General features: G+C 33.1%; 3 protein-coding genes and 1 long non-coding RNA gene across 5 annotated transcripts; 2 read left to right on the top strand and 2 right to left on the bottom strand.

The window, feature by feature from the left end:
* Window positions 1–627: 627 nt before the first annotated feature.
* LOC114374348 (zinc finger BED domain-containing protein DAYSLEEPER-like) lies at window positions 628–3,887 on the bottom strand. The gene is made up of 2 exons (XM_028331986.1): window positions 3,741–3,887; window positions 628–2,761 (listed from the first exon to the last, which is right to left on the bottom strand). The coding sequence occupies exon 2, from the start codon at window positions 2,743–2,745 to the stop codon at window positions 769–771; it is 1,977 nt and encodes a 658-aa protein (XP_028187787.1). The 5' UTR covers window positions 2,746–2,761; window positions 3,741–3,887; the 3' UTR covers window positions 628–768.
* A 3,245-nt stretch (window positions 3,888–7,132) lies between these two features.
* Window positions 7,133–11,975, top strand: LOC114376592 (PX domain-containing protein EREX-like). 2 transcript variants are annotated; one of them, XM_028334770.1, is made up of 10 exons: window positions 7,133–7,531; window positions 7,625–7,723; window positions 7,800–7,886; window positions 7,980–8,088; window positions 8,242–8,481; window positions 8,560–8,930; window positions 9,901–10,065; window positions 10,149–10,391; window positions 10,678–10,893; window positions 11,487–11,975. In XM_028334770.1, exons 1-10 carry the CDS (start codon window positions 7,214–7,216, stop codon window positions 11,742–11,744), a joined length of 2,106 nt encoding a protein of 701 aa, XP_028190571.1. In that variant the 5' UTR covers window positions 7,133–7,213; the 3' UTR covers window positions 11,745–11,975. The 2 variants fall into 2 exon arrangements, with proteins under 2 accessions (XP_028190571.1, XP_028190570.1); XM_028334769.1 differs by having other exon boundaries at window positions 8,242–8,930.
* A 3,227-nt stretch (window positions 11,976–15,202) lies between these two features.
* Window positions 15,203–19,615, bottom strand: LOC114377481 (signal recognition particle 54 kDa protein 2-like). The gene is made up of 9 exons (XM_028336010.1): window positions 19,123–19,615; window positions 18,924–19,023; window positions 18,585–18,738; window positions 17,481–17,631; window positions 17,249–17,397; window positions 16,763–16,863; window positions 16,478–16,635; window positions 16,030–16,144; window positions 15,203–15,916 (listed from the first exon to the last, which is right to left on the bottom strand). Exons 1-9 carry the CDS (start codon window positions 19,351–19,353, stop codon window positions 15,573–15,575), a joined length of 1,503 nt encoding a protein of 500 aa, XP_028191811.1. The 5' UTR covers window positions 19,354–19,615; the 3' UTR covers window positions 15,203–15,572.
* A 3-nt stretch (window positions 19,616–19,618) lies between these two features.
* Window positions 19,619–20,206, top strand: LOC114377482. The gene is made up of 2 exons (XR_003659086.1): window positions 19,619–19,775; window positions 19,880–20,206. It is a non-coding gene; the product is annotated as an uncharacterized LOC114377482 (long non-coding RNA).
* Window positions 20,207–20,594: the final 388 nt, after the last annotated feature.

The following is a 20,594-nucleotide window of genomic DNA, read 5'->3' as shown; positions in this document are numbered from 1 at the left end:
GAAAAAACAAAATCAGAAACTAAAAAGTTTTTAACAAAATTTTTATTAGACATCCAAAATAAAAGTCATAAGTTTATTATAGATCAAAAACATATTTAAGCTTAAGAATTACTCCCTCTAGTCTTAAATATAAGAAGAAAAAATATATTTTTTTGTCTTAAATATAAGAAAATTTTAATTAAGTTTTTTTATTTAATGTTATTATCTTTAAAATATTCTTCACTTAATTGAAGTGTTAATTTCAATAACTTTTTTTTATTCTTGATATCAAATTTCAATAAAAAATAAATTGAAAAAAAAATATTTTTTTATTAAAATTGATACTGTGGTTAACTAATTTTCATATTGTGACATTTTTTTTCTTATATTATCTATTTTATAATACATCAATGTAATTCCCACAAAATTTCATTATATCATTCTTAACATCATTTCTTTTTAATAATAAAATATTGTATCTTTATTTTTCCAATCAAGAAAAGAGAAAAGATAATGTTTCACTATTGGTGTGTGAACACCAAACATCCGTGACATGAGGTTAAAGTCTATTCAAAGGCAAAATATAACCAAATTCCAGGTTTTTGGTTAAACCTGTGAATACAGTTGATACTTTGCTTGGACAAAAGATTAGAACAATATCAACTCTATATTATAAACAAGTAACAAAAAATCGGACAATTAATCACAAAAGTTAATTGACCTGAATGACAGCACCAAAAATTAAATACCTAAAAGCTAGTTGAGAATCTATTCCAAGGAAACCTATACCTAACATTCAACTTTGACAAGTGCATTTGGAACATTCATGGGTAATGATTTATACTGGAACCAGTCCTTGGTACAAATAAGGGCCTCAAGAGTCAAGGAGTCTAATGAAGTCCGGTAGCTATCCATTTTTCTAATTTCTGTATCAAAAACAGCATCTGCAGAGAGGGTGGATATTGGCATACACAAAATATCAGATGCTAGTCTAGACAATGTTGGGTACTTCAATCCGTTTATTCTCCACCAGCTCAGAATATCAAATTCTTGTACTCTGGGTTCTAGAGGCTCTTCAAGATATTCATCCAATTCCGTCTTAAATTGCTGGTTACATGTAAAATCGGATATATAAAATTCAAAATCAGAAAGTCCATCATCAGCACCAAAAAGAGATCCATCAAATTCTTGAGATGTCTCAGTCTTTATCATAGCCTCATTCCCTTCATCATCATTTGTTGCTGCAAAAGGAAGCACTTGTATGATATTATATTCAAGGAACAGCTCTTGAAGACCATCCTCAACAATTCTTATCCATTGGTCAGCATTCTCACCAAATATCTTAGCAAAAGTGGATTCCACAATTTTCATTTTATATCTTGGATCCATGGCTACAGCAACAGCCAAGACCAAGCAGCTTTCTCTCCAATATTGGTCAAACTTCTCTTGCAAAGGCATAATCAAACGACTACAGAAAGGATCCTGGCTTAAGGCAGCACAAGTCAACTCCACCTGAAGTTTGGACACTTCAAGGAAAAATACATTTGCAGTTGGGTATGGTTGAAAAGTTAAAATGTTAGCTGCATCATACAAGTACTTCAGATATGCACAGAGTTTTTCCACCTGCTTCCAGTCATCCAATGTTAGAGTTGTTCTGAAATCAGGATTAGAGGCATCAAAGCAAGCAAAAACTTCCTTTAATTCACAAGCAGCAACAAGCATGTGGTATATTGTGTCCCATTTATTTTGGTCATCAATTAAAAGGTTCGTCGTACTAGGGACTTGAAGTTGTTGCCTCAGATTCAAAAAATTCCCTTCATTAGACTTAGAAGATTTCACATACTTTACACTCTCCCGAACTTTATCAATAGTTTCTCCCATAGCTGATAGTGCATCTAATGCAAGGCGACTAAGCATACGAGCATAACAGTTCTGGCTTAACAATTGACCATTGAGGATCACAGGGTTATTAACAGAGAGGAGACTTCTCAGCTTTCCCATCAAAGTCTCATTGGAGAAGAATTTATCAAGTGCAAGAGTAAATAGCCGACCCTTCAAATGCCAATCACTTAGGCAGTTCACTATAGTTTGATTTAAGGAACCATCAGAATCAGGAAATGGTACCATGAATACATTAAGTATAGGATGATGTAAGTTCCAATCACCATCAATGAAGTGCCCTCGAACAAAAACATAGGCCGATGTTTGGTTTGAAGTCCATAAGTCCAAGGTGAGGTTGACTCGTCCAGGAATCCCATCAATAAGATTCAATAGGTTTTGCTTCTCTCTGAGGTACATAGAGACACAATCCCCTTGAATAGCATTAAAGCTCAGTGGATTGAACTGGGGTTGTAGTGCTCGAACAAAATCAATGAAACCTTGGTGTTCCACAATATGAAGTGGATAGTCATGTAAAATAATCATTTTAGCAATCTTACTGTTGCAACGCTCCTGATCAAATGAGATAGCAGCAAAACAAGGTTTTGCTCTTGCTTGTTTCTTTGGTGGATTGGCATCGGTTTTGGAACATGGTATTCGTTGATTTTTCTGACAGATTCCCAAAGTAATGTGTCTCTTGAGATGACTGGTGCCAGATTGTTTTGAATCTTTTAGATAAGCAAATGATTTTTGGCATCTTTTACAGTAAGCCCTGGCACATCCAGGTCCATCCATTTTCACAGTGAAGTGTTCCCAGACAGTAGATTTCTTTCTTCTCCTGCTATTTTGTTGTATTTCAGAATCAGGTATATCATACTCCATTGACATGACAGAAGGTTGAATCCTAAAAGACAAATTAAGAGAAAATCATTAGAAGAGTAATTAAAAAGTGGTTGAAACGGACCTGCATTACATCACTTATTTGTTAAGAAAGCAGGATAAGAATTATAATCATCTCTTATAGCAATAGTATTATAAAAGTAACAAGGGAAGGCAAGTGTTACAAAACAAAAGAAGCTTGTGGTCTTGAGCATAGTTATCAATCAATCACAAAAGGTTACCAAATTGAGATTCAAAATCGTAAATCACCAAGCTAATTTTTAAACCATGAATCATAAGATTTAGAGACAATAAGAAAATAACTTCAAATATATCATATAGAAGATACAGTGTTCAATGTAATAATTTTATACTAGAAATATATAAAACTTGGCCATAAACTTCTCTGTCTTTCTCTCACTAGGCTTCAAATAGCTCCCGGGTGTCCACCAATCATTTTTGTACATAGAAATAGCTGATATACACCAATTTGTTTCCTAAAAGAAGGATTTTAAAAAGTTACAACTTTATAGAACAAATCTTTTAAAATACCACTAATTTACTCTTTATCACAAACAAGTGGGGTACACAATTTTTTTTTAGTGAATGCGTGAAAGGAAGATGCACCGTTCACGGAGGGTAAAGAATGATTTTAGCAAAACCTAATACTCTTGATAAACCATATAACTGTATAAGATTGAAGGACGAAAAATTAACTCTTCCCCACGCTCTCAGTCTCACCAGTATTCAATGGGAAGGGAAGTGTTACAGTGGACGTTAAGATCTTATAAAGAGATAAAACAGAAGAAACGGGAAAACGATACACAAACTCGTGATGCACGAAACAATCAATTTTTTAAGACACACAAAAACGAATTCAGTAGCAGTGCATTTGATTGTTTTGAAAAGAAACGGAAACAGAAACAGAAACAGAGACAGAAAGAGGGAAAAGGATATATACAATACATAACCGATAGACAGAAAAAAGAGAGAAAAAGAAAAACCTTTCCGGGCTGCGGCGGCGAACGTAGCCTAAGGAGGAGAAGGCAGTGAACGAACGAACGAACGTGTTGGAATGGAAGGGAAGCGCCACTTACTACTCAGTCACTCCCAGGCAATGCCAATGCCAATAACCCAATTAAGGGTTTCAAACACGTTTCCCTTTTATTAATTTATTAAGAACAAACCATTCAAGATTTTGTGTGATTTCAATATCTTTATGTTTAAAAAAATCCTAAATCTAAGAAATATATGTATACTTTATCTTTAGAATTCTATCTTTTTAAATAAATTTAATTTTAATCATTTTTAAATAAATAATCAATGATTAAAAATAATCTTGAATCATAATATAATATAATTTTTATATGAATCCAAAATATAATTTATATTTAATTTTTTAATTATTGCAAATTTAGATTATAATATATTTCGTATATTTAAAACTATTTATTTTTTATAAATTTTAGTTATATAAATATAAACATTTATCTTCTGCATGACAAAAATACTAGTAATTTTAATTTTTTTTCCTACTAATTCTTCTTGTAATTAGATGATAAAAAAATGAATACTTTTTGAATTTTTGAATTATGGGGTCAAAATTATAATTCAACGTTATCAGATTAAGGAACTCTTGAATAAATTTGAACTTTGAATTGGTAAAAAAAAAGTTTGAACTTTGAAGAAGCTTTTATAAAATAACATTTGTTTTTAGGACATACATTTTTGGATATATCACAGATCTTTGATTTAGGCCAATTCCTTGCTTTTTTGCTTCATGAGAGTTTTGCAATTTTTATTCACACGTTGCTTTTGTTTGCACTGCTTGATTGTGTGCTGGTAGGTTTTATTTTTTATTATTATTGTGCCTTATTTCCAAACTGTTTTAGGTTCAGAGACTCATTCGTTGACAATATCGTAAGATATCTTGTTAAACTGAACGATTTAATATTTTAATTAAAAAAACTTAGAATCAACTATTTTTCTGCTTCACCGTTTATCATTACTTTCAATTTAAGATTTAACGTTGGAAAATTTGCTACTCAGTGAATTACCAAACAAATTGCCATGTACAGCAAAACTTTAAATAGACAACATTGAAACAGTGAAAATAAATAAATTAATATACAGAAAGGTTGCATATGACTCTATATAACTAGGTCAGAGCTAGACTATAGATGATGAAAACAATATATATATAATTTGAAGAAACATTTTTAGAAAAAGAAAAGAAAAGAGGGAGGAGCAGCAGTCATACTCAAAGTACACGAGGCTTTGGCTTTGGATATTACAACCAGGACACCAAGTCCTATATGTGGCATATGCTATGGCTTTTTTTGTGTGATGAAAAGTTTAGATGAATTAGGTGAGTTAAAGAATACTTATAAAACACTTACAAATCGTTCATCTACATAGTATTCATATTGGTAGTGAAATTTGAATTCATATTATTGTGGGATGAGTTTGATGATCTCCTTCCAATTAGACCACCATTTATTTGTGGCATATGCAATAACTGAAAAAAAAAGAAGCTTATTGTGTGGGATTTTTTAGAACCAATTAAGTCCTAGATTTGACATGTTTTTCCACATTTTTCTTAAACTTCTATGCCACATCAATAATTGCACTAGGCATAAGAAGTTCAAGAAAGCTGTGGAAAAGCATAACAGGACTTGTTGAAGAAAGCATGGAAGTTGAAATCCTGAAGCAGCCAAATATATAGCAGAATTAATTGAATTATAGAGGAGTGGAAAGGAGAGAGGAGGAAGACCCTTTGAGCTTGCTGTAGATAAGCAATATCAACATTTCAACATGATATAAAGATAAGATCAGGATCAGGGACAGTGGGGCTGCATTGCAATATGAAAGGTGCAGCCAGGCACAGTTAATTCACAGGTTTACTGCAACATCGGCCCAAAACTTAAAGTGTGCACGCTTTTCTTGTGAGTGTCCTAAAAGGGTGGATCGGATTGATTTTCATGTTAAAGTGAAGCAACCATAACAATCTAAATTAGAGAACAACAATTAAGAGTCGGTTAAAAACAATAATAATGTTCAATTTCAGGTTACTTACCTACGTGATATTTTTGTTATAATGACTTTTTTTTTTGACAGTTTGATATAATGACTTGATGATTCAATATCATTTTTATTTTTAACCTTAAAATTAAGTGTAGTATTTTGAAGAAAATACAAAAACGCTCATAAATGATGTAGATGTATAATCAGAAAACACATATTGCAATTCTGAACGGTAATAGACCTGATGGCTGATGGTATTTAATACCTCTGTAGTAGTCTGGTTCAATTCAGGGGTAAGGTCAACAATCAATTTCCCTCTATGACTCTATTGATCTCATCGGTACCACAAATCAAGAAAATGTTTAAGGGACAAGCAAAAAGTATAAATAAATTTTTGTATATTAATAAATTTTTTACACCTACTATGTTTCTCCTCGTTGTCAATTTGATAAAATTCAGAATTTATTCCTACAAATTTTTAGTTTATTTTTCTGTCTTTATAAAATTACAATGTGTCATTTTTACACAAAATAAATTTTGGTTGTAATGATAATAAAATTTATATCAATTATGCAACTTATGTAAATGTAACATTTTTTTTACATTAATTATATTAATTACATATATAATTAATGTAAATATAATATTTTTTATTGATTACATACACTTGAATATGAATTTTACTTTAAGAAAAAAAATCACATGGACACAAAACAAATGAAAAATTCACTGAATAAAATCCAGTAAATTTTATATGGGTGAAAAATAAATTTGAAGCTAAACTTAAATTATACTTTAATAAATTTTATATATATACATTTCCTTTTACGCATAATATACCGGCGTAATTAAGAACAACAAAGAAAAAACAATATGAAGATATTATTAACTCTTAAGTTATGATTTTATTTATTTTTAGACTCTTAACACTTTTTTTAATTTTGATTATTAACTCTGGTTAATTTAATTCTGACATAATAATTAGGATAATGAAGAATATTTTAAATTAAAAGAATCAAAATACTTTTAAGTGTGTAATTTAGTTAACTAATATATTTATTATTTTATACAAATAAAGTAATTTTAAATAAGAATAAGTAATGTATTTATCTGTAAAAAATGTGATGTGATGTAATGATAATAGTTAAATTAGTCTTTTGATACGTGATGGGAAGATAAATTAATGCTTATAAAATAAAAAAAAATATATTAAATGAATTAATTTATTAACTCTAAAACTTAATATTAAATTAATCTTTTAAAATATAACTTACTGTGAAACTTGATCCTTAAATATTGTATGTTATTGACAAGATTCACAATATAATTAACCCTATTTTTAATTATTTTATACAAATACATTTAATACTTGCTAGTTTCTGTGTTGGATGATTAGGGGTTAGAGTTGAGGTTGAAGTGAGGGAGAAGGAGAGAGTTGAAGTTGCAGCAAAGGATGCATATGCACTGGTTGGGTCCCGACGTACCTGTGTTCGACCCCAATTTCACTTACAATCATCATCGTCCCTACTTATACGACGATGACCTCTTTCCAAACGACGCCGTTTCGGCCCGTCGCCACGATGCCGTTTCAGCCCATCACCACGACGGAACCTCACCTCTCCCACTGGGCATGGATTGGAGCCCTCCGCCGCGCCTATGGGAGGGTCGCAGCACTGTTTGGCCGCGTCATCCTCCCACCGGATGGAGCTTCTGCGTCACGCTTCCTTCATGGGTTACCGCTCCCCAATCCCCTCCTTCTGATCCCGTCGCCGTTAGTATATATAATAATAATAGTATAACACTTCCTTTCTACCGTTTTTCTTCTTATCTTCTATTCTAACGTTTATTCTCTCTCTCTCTCTAGTTTTTTAGGGTTCAAGTCGGTGTACAATCTCCCCAAGCAATCACCACTTCTCGACTATTACTACGCAGATTTAGTGATTTCGTCAATCTCTTTTCTCAAGTAAGTGTGTGTACTTGTCTCTGCCTTGTGTGGAGAAAAAAGAATTTCGATATTTATTTTTGTTTCATTTTTGCAGCTGAAAAAGGAATTTCCCATAAAAGATCTGCCTACACCTCCACCCAAAAAGATACTCAGAATTAAAAGTCACACTGTGTTGGAAGAGGTACCTACATCATTTACTATCACTGCAATGCTATTTCACAAATCACAAACAACTCTTAGTTGATTTTGATACTTACAAATTCCTTGATTTCAGCGACGCCTTTTATTAGCTGATTGGATGGAAAAGTTGTTATCGGACGTTGATGTATCAAGAAGTGCCCCGGTGGCAATATTTCTTGAGCTAGAAGCTGCTGCTAGATCATGTATGTTTTCTGTTTTCCTCGTAAACCTAAACATAACAACATTTTGTCATTTTATGTCTTAAATAATTGTTCATTATTTGGAAGAGTATGAAAAACAGTCCATCATGATGTTCCACAAGCATTTAACACCCTTTTGTTGCTGATATTTTCCAGCATTTCATGATGTGAACGAGCATGTTTCGGATGAAGCATCTGCCAATGCTACTACACCCTCACAAATGATCCAAGATACCTCACCTGGTTCTGTAAAAGCTCATGGTTCATCTGCAGCAATAGTTCCTGGTAACGATGAAGTTTCTGAGCTGGGAACACCACAACATGGAATGGATAACCGTTCTGATCAAATTATGGATAATTCAACATTGGAACATGGCTTAATTAATCCAACTGAAACGGATGTTCATTATGCCACATCCAGCGAAAACTTCGTTTATAAGGATAATATTACAGACAAAGTCACTGGGTATACTGCTGATGCTATAGCTCTTCACCTAGATGGAACTGAGTTTACACCTGCTGTACGAGATTATAACTTGAATGCTCATGTTAAGAGATTGTCAACAGAAAGCATTAGAAGTGACTTAAGTTCTCTAAGGAATACTGAAACATCAAATTTAACTACGACCACTTTGGTTCAGGATGCTTCACATAACCTTGCTGGGAGCCATGAAGCCTCAAGAAATTCAGATTTATTTTTGACTTTTCCATTGGATGAGCGGCACAAGTTGAACAAAATTCTTAATACCCAGAAACAGAGATTGGTCACTGCAAAAGCTGATGTTGAAGATCTTATAGCAAGATTGAATCAAGAAATGGCTGCAAGACAATATCTTGTGACAAAGGTATCCTGTGTATGTTTAAGATTTTTCATTTATTATTGAATTCTAAAATAGAATTTTGGTTAAATTACTCATTTGGTCTCTATAGTTTCACGATTTGTATCTTTTTAATTTCTATAGTTTGAAAGAGATTTTTTTAGTCCTTATAGTTTACATTTTAATTTTTTTTTAGTCCCTATAGTTTAAAAGTGATTTTTTAGTCCTTATAGTTTACATTTTAATTTTCTTTTAGTCTCTATAGTTTGGAAGTGATCTTTTTAGTCCCTATAATTTGTATTTTAATTACCTTTTAGTCCTTACTGTAAAAATATATATAAAAATAATAAGTTACAAATTAGTTATAAATTATCAAGTATTTTTTTATTACAAATTATCTTGCGATAAATTAGTTATGAATTCTTGCTAATATTTTTGTAGTTAATTGTAATTAATAATATTACTCATATTTTGATGGTAAGGACTAAAAGGGAATTAAAATGTAAACAATAGGGACTAAAAAGACCACTTTCAAGTTATAGGGACTAAAAGAGAATTAAAATGCAAATCATAAGGATTAAAAAAATCACTTTCAAATTACAGGGATTAAAAAAGAATTAAAATGTAAATTATAGGGACTAAAAAAATAATTTTAAAACTATAAGGATTAAAAAGTACAAATAATGAAACTATAGGGACCAAATGAGTAATTAAACCTAGAATTTTTCATTTGTCACTTGCTTTATTTGTTACACTAAATATAGTTAGGATAAATATTCACCACCTGTATGGTGTTTTTCCTTGGTAGATTGTTTGTTCCCAGTTCTTAAAACCTTGAATCAATGCCATGCCATAGATTTAGTTATGTGCCTGTGGTTCATATTCAGCACATTGCCATTAGAAAGTCAGAATTTCATGTTGGAAAAATGACAAGAAATGATGATGTCTTATTGGGCTTTTTTATGTTATATGTTCTAATATTTCTTTTTACTTGTAGGTCAAAGATTTGGAAGTTGAACTTGAAACAACTCGACTGAACTGCCGAGAAAACATGCAGCAGGCTGTTTTGACTGAAAAAGAAAGGTTTACACAAATGCAGTGGGATATGGAGGAACTTCGGAGGAAATGCCTGGAGACAGAAATGAAATTGAAGTTGGAAGAGGTTTGTTGTGATAATTTACTTTAATCAACATCTCTTATCATTGCATTTTGGTGGGCTTTTAGTGAAAAGTTATAATGTTTTAGGATGAAAGGCTGCTAGCAGAATCTACGAAAGAATCTGTCATTCAGGAGAAGCAAATGTTGCAGCAAGAGCTAGATGTAGCTAGAGAACAATTTAAGCACTTGCAAAAACATCATGATGAGTTTGAGATGAAATCAAAGACAGATTTGAAGGTTCTAATAAAGGAGGTAAAATCCCTTAGAAATTCTGAGTTAGAACTGAAACAGCAGCTAAGTGAATTGATGAAGGAGAAGTTAGATTTGGAGGTATGGTCTTTTCTGGTTCTTGGATGTCAACTAGCACTGATGATTTTTTTTTTTTATATATATATATACATTTAGACTTGGAAAGTATCAAATTGACTTGTAAACAAACGCATGCAATTAATCTATTTTGACTAGTTCCTTCTAAAATCTTTACGGTTTTTTTTTTCCCACACAAATTTGAAATTTCTTCTTATTTATAATCTTTTTTTAATGACAAAATGATTCAAATATTATGTTCTGTGGTGTCCTAAAAGTTTGAAAATCCAATTGTTTTCATGGTATTCAGAGAATCCTCCAGAAGGAAAAGCAAAGAATGGAAAATTCACATAATGCAAATACAAAGTTGCTGCATGAGTGTGCAATCCTTCAGAAGAGGCTTCGGGAGTGTAGTGTAAATTTCCTTGTTGAAGAGGAAGATAAACTAAATATCGACACTTTGCCATCTGATGCTCTGGATTTATTAGCAACATCAGATAATCGGATTGGTCTCTTGCTTGCAGAGGTATGATATGCACCTTGAGCAACAATTTTGTCCTTAGATATTTATTTTCTGGGGCACTTAGAAAATACGGTGCAGGCTATTACTGGTGGTCTGGTTTTTATTTTGTGCATTTAGACATTAAGTCCTCATGATTTTACTAATTGCGTTTACAATCTATTTATCTATCCCATTCTTGAAAATTATTTTATCTCCCCAGCCCCTCTGGTTTTCTCCTCTTTACTCCCTACTACTCTAACTTATTTTGTAGCTCCATGATTGGACATTACACTCCATTGTTTATCCATTATTATATTCATTGGCATCGGTTTTCATGAGAGCCATGCAAAATGATGGATCTTCCAGAGTATTACAATGGCTGTGGTTTACGTGCAGTATGTTTTTGGTGTCAGTAGGAATTTAAATGATACTTTGTGTGTGAATGAAGAGTCCTGTCAAATTAACTATTTCAATAAAAAGACAGGATTCTGAAAGTTCACTTGGCAATTGTCATTGGGGTTATACTATGTTTTACTATGCTGCCCTATATAGCCTTCTATTTACTGCCCTCTCTACTCACTGTTTTGGTTACATGCTGTATGCAAATATTGGAACAGGCACAGCTCTTGGCACAAGATGTAGAAGATACTGTTGTTGCTGTTGAAGAGACCCGGGATATAACCACAGACAATACTGGGAAAACTTATGATGAATTGAGAAAGATGCTGGCACATATGTTTGTTGACAATGCCAGTTTAAGGAAACAAATCAATTCTGTTATTCGTTGTGCTCTAAATGCAAATATCAATTCCGAAGAGGACGGTGAAGAAATCCATTTGCAAAAAACTGTCCTAAGCAAGTTCTTAGAAAGATAGCTTGTTCAATACTACACCGTGTATCTATTATTGAGTTACTTCTCTGTTAATTATGGTCTATAAATTTTTGCACTTGTATGGTTTCACTGCCATTCGTTCCGAGCCGATCTTAAAAAAACAAAAATGCGTTTATTGTTCCGCCAAAATTGATATGAATAGTTCGAGTCATTGCGGCTACTGTACCAATCAATTGTAATCGAAAAATCTAATACCTGAGTTTGACACTTCCATCAATCAATATAGCTTTTGTTTTTAATGATACTCAACTACTAAAAATTCTTGTAAGATTACGTCTTTTTTGTTTGACAACTTTATGATTGCTATGCATATTAAAACCCTTTGTGTATATTTAATTTTAGTATGCAGAGCAATCATATAAGTGTACAAAAAAAAAACGTAATCTTACAAGGATTTTACAAAAAGAGACACTTGCACCCATTGCGGCTATTGCAGATGGCACATTCAACACCGATTGAACTGCATAACCTGATCAAGCTGAGTCTAGTTCAAAAGCACTATGGTCAGCAATAATGCCCAGCTCAAGGTGAAGTTTTCTTCTGACAGCTTTTGAAGCAGTTTTACTTGACTAAAGATTAAAAATTTATAGGAACTTGGACATCCATAGCATGTAAGATAAATAATAACACTCCCGCTGTTTCTTCTAGCAATATTCAATGCTGGCAATATCATTAACAGATTTACGAGGGTTGCGGAGGAGCTTTTTAGCATGTTGATTACAGCGTTGTTCATTCAAGAAGCTATCAAGGTGATTTCGTGAAATCTTAAGGTCAAATTAAAGATGATTTGGCATAACACGCACACCACATGGAAAAAGGACTTTTGATACATGTTTGTGGAAACACAGGGAATGGTAAAGGAGTTTCATGTTCCTAAAAATGAAGACCCATCATCAGAACCGCACCAATTTCAGTGGCACTATGGAAACGGGTTACTGGGAATTATACTCATTTGGCCTTTCTATACTGCATTGAAGAGCAGAAGAACGAGGTCCTGGTTATGCAGGACAGATCAAACCTCGAGACAAAATCAATTGTGAATTCCATTATTGCAAATCAACAATGTTTAATTAAAACATTCATTGATGAAGATTCAATATGTATGTGATTGCACATACCATTAGAAATATATAAAAAAAAACAGAGCTACAAAACCACATTGACATTATGTTGCTGCTGAATTTCCAAACCTACATGTGATTTACATTGAGATAAAAGCTAAGCATCATACTTTGACAATTAAAAATTATTAAGCTATCTACTGCAGCATGGCTATGAAGTAGCATTTCAGCCTGCACAACTTGGCTACTTCATATTAAAGCGGTCAAGCCAATACATGAAGTAAAAAGAGTAATTTTGGATTCATAAAATGTGGCTTTCATCAAAGTAATGGTAATTTGAGTTAATCAAGACATGAATGAATATAAAAATAAACACCTTGATTTGGCATGCATGGAAGCCAAGATTGTTAATATTGACTTCACAACATGTTGTCATGTAGCTTAGACTGAATTAGATATCAACATTAATAGTAACGTTTTATCTAGTTCAGTTCCTTCAACTATCAACTCATTGTCCCAATTTAAAATTTAGCTACATATCATGCAAGAAAAATGTAATAAACTCACTATTAAGGCTAAGCTAAAAAGCCTGTGAATGAGTGGAAGAATATAAATTGCAAACAATAACACGGTAATAAAAATCACGATGGAATATTCCTAAAACAGTCAAACAGAACATGATGAAATAGCAATTCAGCATTCTAGCTATTATTTTTTTCATGCTTTAATATACCCCAAGAATTTCATAAATCATGATATAAGACGAGTATCCAGAAGATAGTAAAGGCGTAACAAAGAAAAGAAAAGAAAAAAGCCTGTTTCTTTTTGTTCCTTGGATGTTTCTTTTTGTAATTTTGCAAAGAAAGCCATGATTTAGACCCGCATTTGAATTGAACAAGAGACTTCACTGGCGGCAACCTCAACAGGATTTCAATTATCAGTTCCTGGGGGCAGCATTTGCCTTTTGCATCTGTGACAGTATAACCTTTTTTCTCATATATTATATTGCCTGAGAAGAAAATCCATTAACTGAATCCGATCCATCCCGTTTTAACGGATCTGCTGTTTTTATCCAATCCATAATTTAGGGGACTGTTATTTCCGCCACAATTAATGATCTTCCCCCGTTACTTTTTTAAAATCGAGCGAAAAGACACTGTTGATCTCCTCTATTTTACTACACAAGACAATTTTTTTGTTAATTCAACATAATCCATTTTTGCTGTGTATCTAAATCTAGATACACAGTTTTTTTTAGAGAAACCTAGATACACAGTGAAATCGTGTTTTCAATTTTTTTTTTGCTTTTAATTATTTAATTACAATATTTGTTGTGTTTTTAATAGTAATCAAATTAATTAATTATGATACAAATTATTTTAACGATGACACATTATCTTTTTTTTATAGGAATAGAATTTAATTGCAATATAAATTATGTTTTTAATTATAATCGAAAAATAAAAATTAATAATTTCATCAACTATTATGCATGTACTTCCATTTCATTTTATGGCAGTGTATCATTTAAAAGGGTACACTTTTTAGTAAAGTACAAAGGGTTGCTTGATGATGATAAAATAAAATTTGTAATGGGTATTCCTTCCTCCACATAGAACTCATAAAATTACTAATCGATTTAGTGTGCCTAACTCTTGCGCATAAAACCATGTGACATGTAGATGATCTTCTCAGTGAACAACACACATTAACAAAATAGAAAAGAATGCGATAGAGCAAACAGAAAAGTAGATATACTTATAATATTATAGTTACTATTTACAAAATAGAAAAAAAAAAAGATAGCATGTTCAACACTACATCTGTATCTATTAATATATTTTATTATTGGGTTACTTCTCTGTTAATTATGGTCTATAATTTTATTTTGCAACTGTTTGGTTTCACTGTCCTTGCGAGTCGATCATCATTATCATTTTTAAAGCATATTTGTTAAAAGAAATATTTTTATTAAATAAAATAAATAGTTTATTTTGTTTAAGTATGGTTGATTAAATTGCTTATACTTAAAAATATAATTTTCTGTTTATTTTAATAAACAAATTTTGAGTTGATTTGTTTAAACTTGGACTCGTCAAATCAAAATATGTAATCATTCCATAACGTAATTTTATATTCCGGATTGATCATTTCAAAAGAAAAAAAAAAGTGCATGAAGTAACTTGTAGGTGCAGGAAACAACAGTCCGTTTATTGTTCCGCCGAAATTAATATGAATAGTTGGAGTCAATACGGCTAACACATTGTACCAATCAATTGTAATCCACAAATCTAATACCTGAATATAAACCTCATCGCCTCTTCCATCAATCAATAAAAAAAAATAATCATGCAGAAAAAAAAACAAACAGAAACAGAACTAGCTCCTAACAGTAACAGTGCTTAAGCTGTCTGCTAGAATTAAATGAAACATTCAGCTGGAGCAGAATCCAAAACGAGACAAGCATGATCCGAGGAATATAGCTTTTGTTTTTAATGTTCCTAGACTATGAAAATTTCTAATAAGATTACTTTGATTGCTCTGAATAATAAATAAGTAAATATACACAAAAAGGGAAGAAGGATTTAATTTTACAAAAAGAGACACTTGCACCCATTGCGGCTATTGCAGATGGCACTCCAACACCGATTGAACTGCATAACCTGCTCAATCGAGTCTAGTTGTAAAACACCACAATGCAATGACAGTGGCTATGGTCAGGAACAATCCTCAGCTCACAAGCCAATTAACTAATCACCACCACCACCACCACCAAACATTCCTCCCATTCCCATCATGTCTTTGGCGGATCCCATCTGCTTCATCAAGTTTTGTAACCCACCCATGCCACCAATTTGCTTCAGCATCTGAGGAGGAAGGACTTTGCTCATGTGTTGGGCATTCATATTTCGGGATAGGGCACTCATATCACCTTTCTTTGGTATTTTAAGCCCTTTCATTTTGCTCCATATCTTTGCAAGACGTTTGTACTCTTCCAACATCTCCATCACTTCCCTAATCTGACGACCTGCACCTCGAGCTATCCGCATCATGCGTGACTCATTCATGAGCTTGGGGTTTGAACTATCCAACTCTGAAACGTATTAGCAATTAAAGGTTAGCATGTGAGGGTATGTAATTCTAATGAGGACCAGAATCGTGTATGCATAAAGTTGATCTTCACAACAATCAAAACATAATGCTTGCCTTCGTTTGTCATTGAATCCATCATTGTCATGTAACGCTTAATTTTTGCCTGGCTTTCTTTCTCACGGCCTTTTGGCATTAATTCAGCACTAAATCCGGGAAGCATAGAAAAAACCTACATAAATCAACCAAGAAATTAGTTCAAAATGAAATAGCAGCCATTATTAGGTGATTATATAGCAACAATCAACACTTAATACATCAAATGTAAATATAAAAACTTCGTACCCCATTGCCCAGAGGCTCTTCGCTATGCGAAGGTATGGGGGAGGGATGTTGTACGCAGCCTTACCCTTGCATATGCAAAGAGGCTGTTTCCGGATTCGAACCCATGACCAACAAGTCACTAAGGCACAACTTTACCGCTGCACCAGGGCTCGCCCTCATAAAATATCAAAGAAAAAAAAATTCAATTGAACACTTAATACAATAGGGTACAAGTAATAACCTGGCTGATAGGACCCATTTTAAGTATGTTCTGAAACTGCTCATACATAATCCTCAAGGTGAAGTTTCCTTCTGACAGCTTCTGAAGCAGTTCAGGTTGTTGATCCATAGGAACGACTTCATGAATTTTGTCCATAAACCCAGACCAGTCGCCCATTCCTAGTTCAAAAAGCCATTTGAAACGACTAAGATTAAATATTTTTAGGAATTTGGACATCTGTAGCATGTTCCTGATAAATAATAATGTAATGAATGAGATGAAAATAAAAATAAAAAAAATACACACCTAATAGACGACTGACAAATGGCTTAACATCAAAAACTTCAAACTCGTCCATATGTTCTCCAGTTCCAATGAATATGACAGGACTCTTTGTTGCTGCAACACTGCACATATAAAATTACCAAGTGTAAGGTATCCAAACCACATAATTACACATGTACACATTAAATACACACAAAAATATATACAAACACATCCATTTATAATATTAATTTCCAAATCCTTTAGATGATGAAAAGTTTAATTTTTGTTGCGTAAATGTAAGATTTAAATCACAAGGGTAGTTAAAATTTACGTTGCAAAATCTGCAATGCACTTGCATTCCAGACAAGTGCATTATACTGGTAACACCGTAACACTTAAATGCATTTGTTCATTTAAACAGTGTCATTTGCAAGTAAGATTACTAGCTGTTAAATTCATATGTTCATAGTTGCAAAAGTTGATACTTGATAGTAAATAATATGCAATTATCCTCTTAACACTTACGCACTAAGAGCACCACCACCTTTTGCATGGCCATCCATTTTGGTAACAATTACAGCTCCAACTGCAACACTCTGCTTAAATGCTTGGGCTTGATCAAAAGCAGCCTGACCAATACTGCTATCCATAACAAATATAACAAGATCTGGTTTCTGAAAAACACAAATAAAATATATTAGCATTTAATGGATTTTGGAAATAAATATCAAACACATATAGCAACAAGGGGATATACCGTTGCTTCCGAAACTTGGCGCATTTCTTCAAAAAGAGAAGCTTCTTGTTTGTGCCTCCCACTAGTATCAACAATTATAAGATCACAGTTTTCTTTCTTGAATCTCTCCACACCTTCCACAGCAATTTTTACCGGATCGGATTCCATATAGCTGAAGAGGAATGGGGGCACAACAATGCAATAATTACTTATGAATAGAAATCATGGACAATGGAAATCACAGACAAATAATATTAAGCGCAGCATATCATAGTCATAGCTCATCTTCAAGGACTTATAATAAGAATAAAAAGTGGTTCAATATGGATGACCCCTTTCAAAAAACAAAGATTAAAAAAAAAAGGAAATTTGAAATCATAAGATTAGACTAAACAGATATCCTGTGGGGGAGAGGGAAAATGATAAGTTTGCTTTGTGATGGGAATTTGATATCTTCCAAATTACCCATGTATTTATAATGGCCCAGCAATTTCTTTATCCTTACTTTTTTTTTCCCCTCTTTTTTAATAGGCCCAACAATTACATGCCTCAGACTAGAAATTGTTAAGTTTGTTTTGTTCATCAATCATCATTGATCTAACCTTGTCCTCAATTAACAGTTACTAAAAGAACATAGGTAAGCAGTAAGCTTGGGATGCATTACCCAATATAAAGAAAAATTCTTCCAAAACACCATTCTACAACTACAGATAATTCTTCTAGAAGTAAATCTTCAGAAAGAACCAGCCAGATCCCTTGAAATATTATTCATCTTGTAGTTTCAGAATTAACATAAAAACTATAAGCAGCTACCATACAAGTCATAGGTTTTCCTTACAGTAGCATGGGTATTGGCATAGTCCCCCCATGTAGTTTGTTTCATCTCTTTTCGAGATATAAATTTAGGTGGGGTGGGGGCATAGGATGGGATATGAGCAAAGTGCCAACATAGTTGGGATGCTGTTCATAGCCCTGATGCCTTTCCTTCCCCCTTTTTTCTAAAAAAAAACAAAAACATACAAGCCATACAGAAATAAAACTGCAGTTGTGCTCATCAACATCTATATCAGAGCCTACATACGATAAATACTAACCAACAACAAATGGCAACAAACAAGTACCTACCTTCCATAGAAAGGGATCTTAGCTTTAGTTGCATTTTGCTTCAATTGATCAAATGCACCAGCTCTGAATGTATCTGCACATACTAGAGCCGGCTTCCAGCCTTTCTTCTGATGATAATATGCATACTTTGTACACGTTGTGGTTTTTCCAGAACCTGGATTCATTTTAAAAGCATATAAGTAACTATCAATAATAATAAACTATTTTTTTATTGTTTGTTAAAAAGAACAGAACAAAAGCTGAGAAATGCTACATATTACTAAGGATAATGCATAAAGGTTGAGTACATAACAAAACGGAGCATAAAGAATATGAGAGAATCCAAACATGGTAACAGACCTTGCAAACCAACAAACATGACAACACTTGTTTTGCCCTTTTTGGGAGTGAAAGAGGGCTTCCCAGGGTCCAGAATTTTGCAGAGTTCGTTAAACACAGCCTACAAATAGAATAGAATAATCCAGAGGGCATGCATAAGCAATAATAACAAACATATCACAAATTTATTATTTATTAATTGAGAAACGATAAAAAGTACTTGTTGGATGATCCTGCGTTTGTTGTGACCGGCAGCGAGATCGTCGAGGTTGACAATGTTCTTGATGTTGGTCTGCATGTCGCGGACAAGCTTGAATTGAACATCGGATTGAAGAAGAGCGCGAGTGATGTCGTTGAGGCAATCGTTGAGCACCTTCTCGTCGATTACTGTCGCATTGCTCATCAGCTGGAGAGCACGCGCAATGCTCCCACCTAACTCCGCCAGAACCATCTTGATCTTCTTCCCTTCAACAATTCAATTTCCAAATTAGGGTTTGGATATGCAACCCCAACACGGAGGTTTCAGATTCAGATTATTGGTCTATCTCTCTTCCACCGCCGGTAAAATGAGCGGGGCATTATTGGGAGGGAAAAAAAGTAAAACTGTAACCACTACATACTAATGGGCCTTGGCTCGGATTGGGCCTTCATTTTGTAACCCATGTCATGTGTTGTTCCGTACGTAACTGTATTACATGATGATGCTTGTTATGTGGTGAGGGAAAACAACGAAAAGAAATATAGATATGGCAATCTCATCAGAGATAGGTTGAAGTTGGAGGGTTTTGTGTCACAGAGTTAACCCAGCAATACCAAACACGCCCATGTTCCTCCAAATCAACCGAACATCAAAACTACACCTCTTCTTCTCAAGTAAAATCAATCAATCGACCCAATTTCTTTTTTTATTTATTACATTAATTTCCTTCCAAAGCTATCATATAAATTAATACTCTTTTTTGAATGGTGCAAAATAGGAGGATTTAGTGTACGTGGGAAAACTAGTGGCGGGTTCTTTTGCGGGTGGGGCTGCAATCAAATATGGCAGTGCTCTATTCCCTGAGATAACTACTCCCAACCTTGTGGTGGCTCTACTTCTCATTCTAACTCCTGTGCTTGTCGCTGTTTTTCTTTTGATCAAGGAAAGTCGTACAAACCCATAGCAGCAACTTTATTTATCATTTATCAATATCAAATTTGTGTGATGCACTTGCTTGTACTGTGTCTGCATGATTTCTCAGAATCCAACTGTAATAATACTAAAATAAAAATGGTTTTAATAATTAATTTATTCTTAATGGTTTTGGTGGTGTTGTTCTAACATTAAGGTATGATGGTGGTGAATGAAGGTGTGAAGAACAAAGGGAAAGCCGTTTTTTTAATAATAGTAAATATAATGACGGTTAAAATCTATCATTGTTAAACAAAAACTCTTGAAATTCGTACTTTTAACTGCCTCAATTTAGTTGTACAGAAAGAATTAAATTGCATTTTAAAAATCAAATTGAATCTTTCAAAAATTTGGGACCAAATTAAATTTTTTAAAATAATTTAAGAACCAAATGAATAATTAAATTATTATTTTACAATAAATTACAAAAGAAAGTAAAAATTATTTGCAGTAACTAATTTTGCATTCAAAATACTCAAAGGGCTGAGGGTAAAAAAAAACGTGAGATATAATCGGATAAT

This window comes from Glycine soja, chromosome 11, assembly GCF_004193775.1.
Source record: "Glycine soja cultivar W05 chromosome 11, ASM419377v2, whole genome shotgun sequence".
Taxonomy (NCBI): Eukaryota; Viridiplantae; Streptophyta; class Magnoliopsida; order Fabales; family Fabaceae; genus Glycine; species Glycine soja.
The sequence above is the reverse complement of the archived record's forward strand: the minus strand, read 5'-3'. Positions and strand labels throughout refer to the sequence as shown.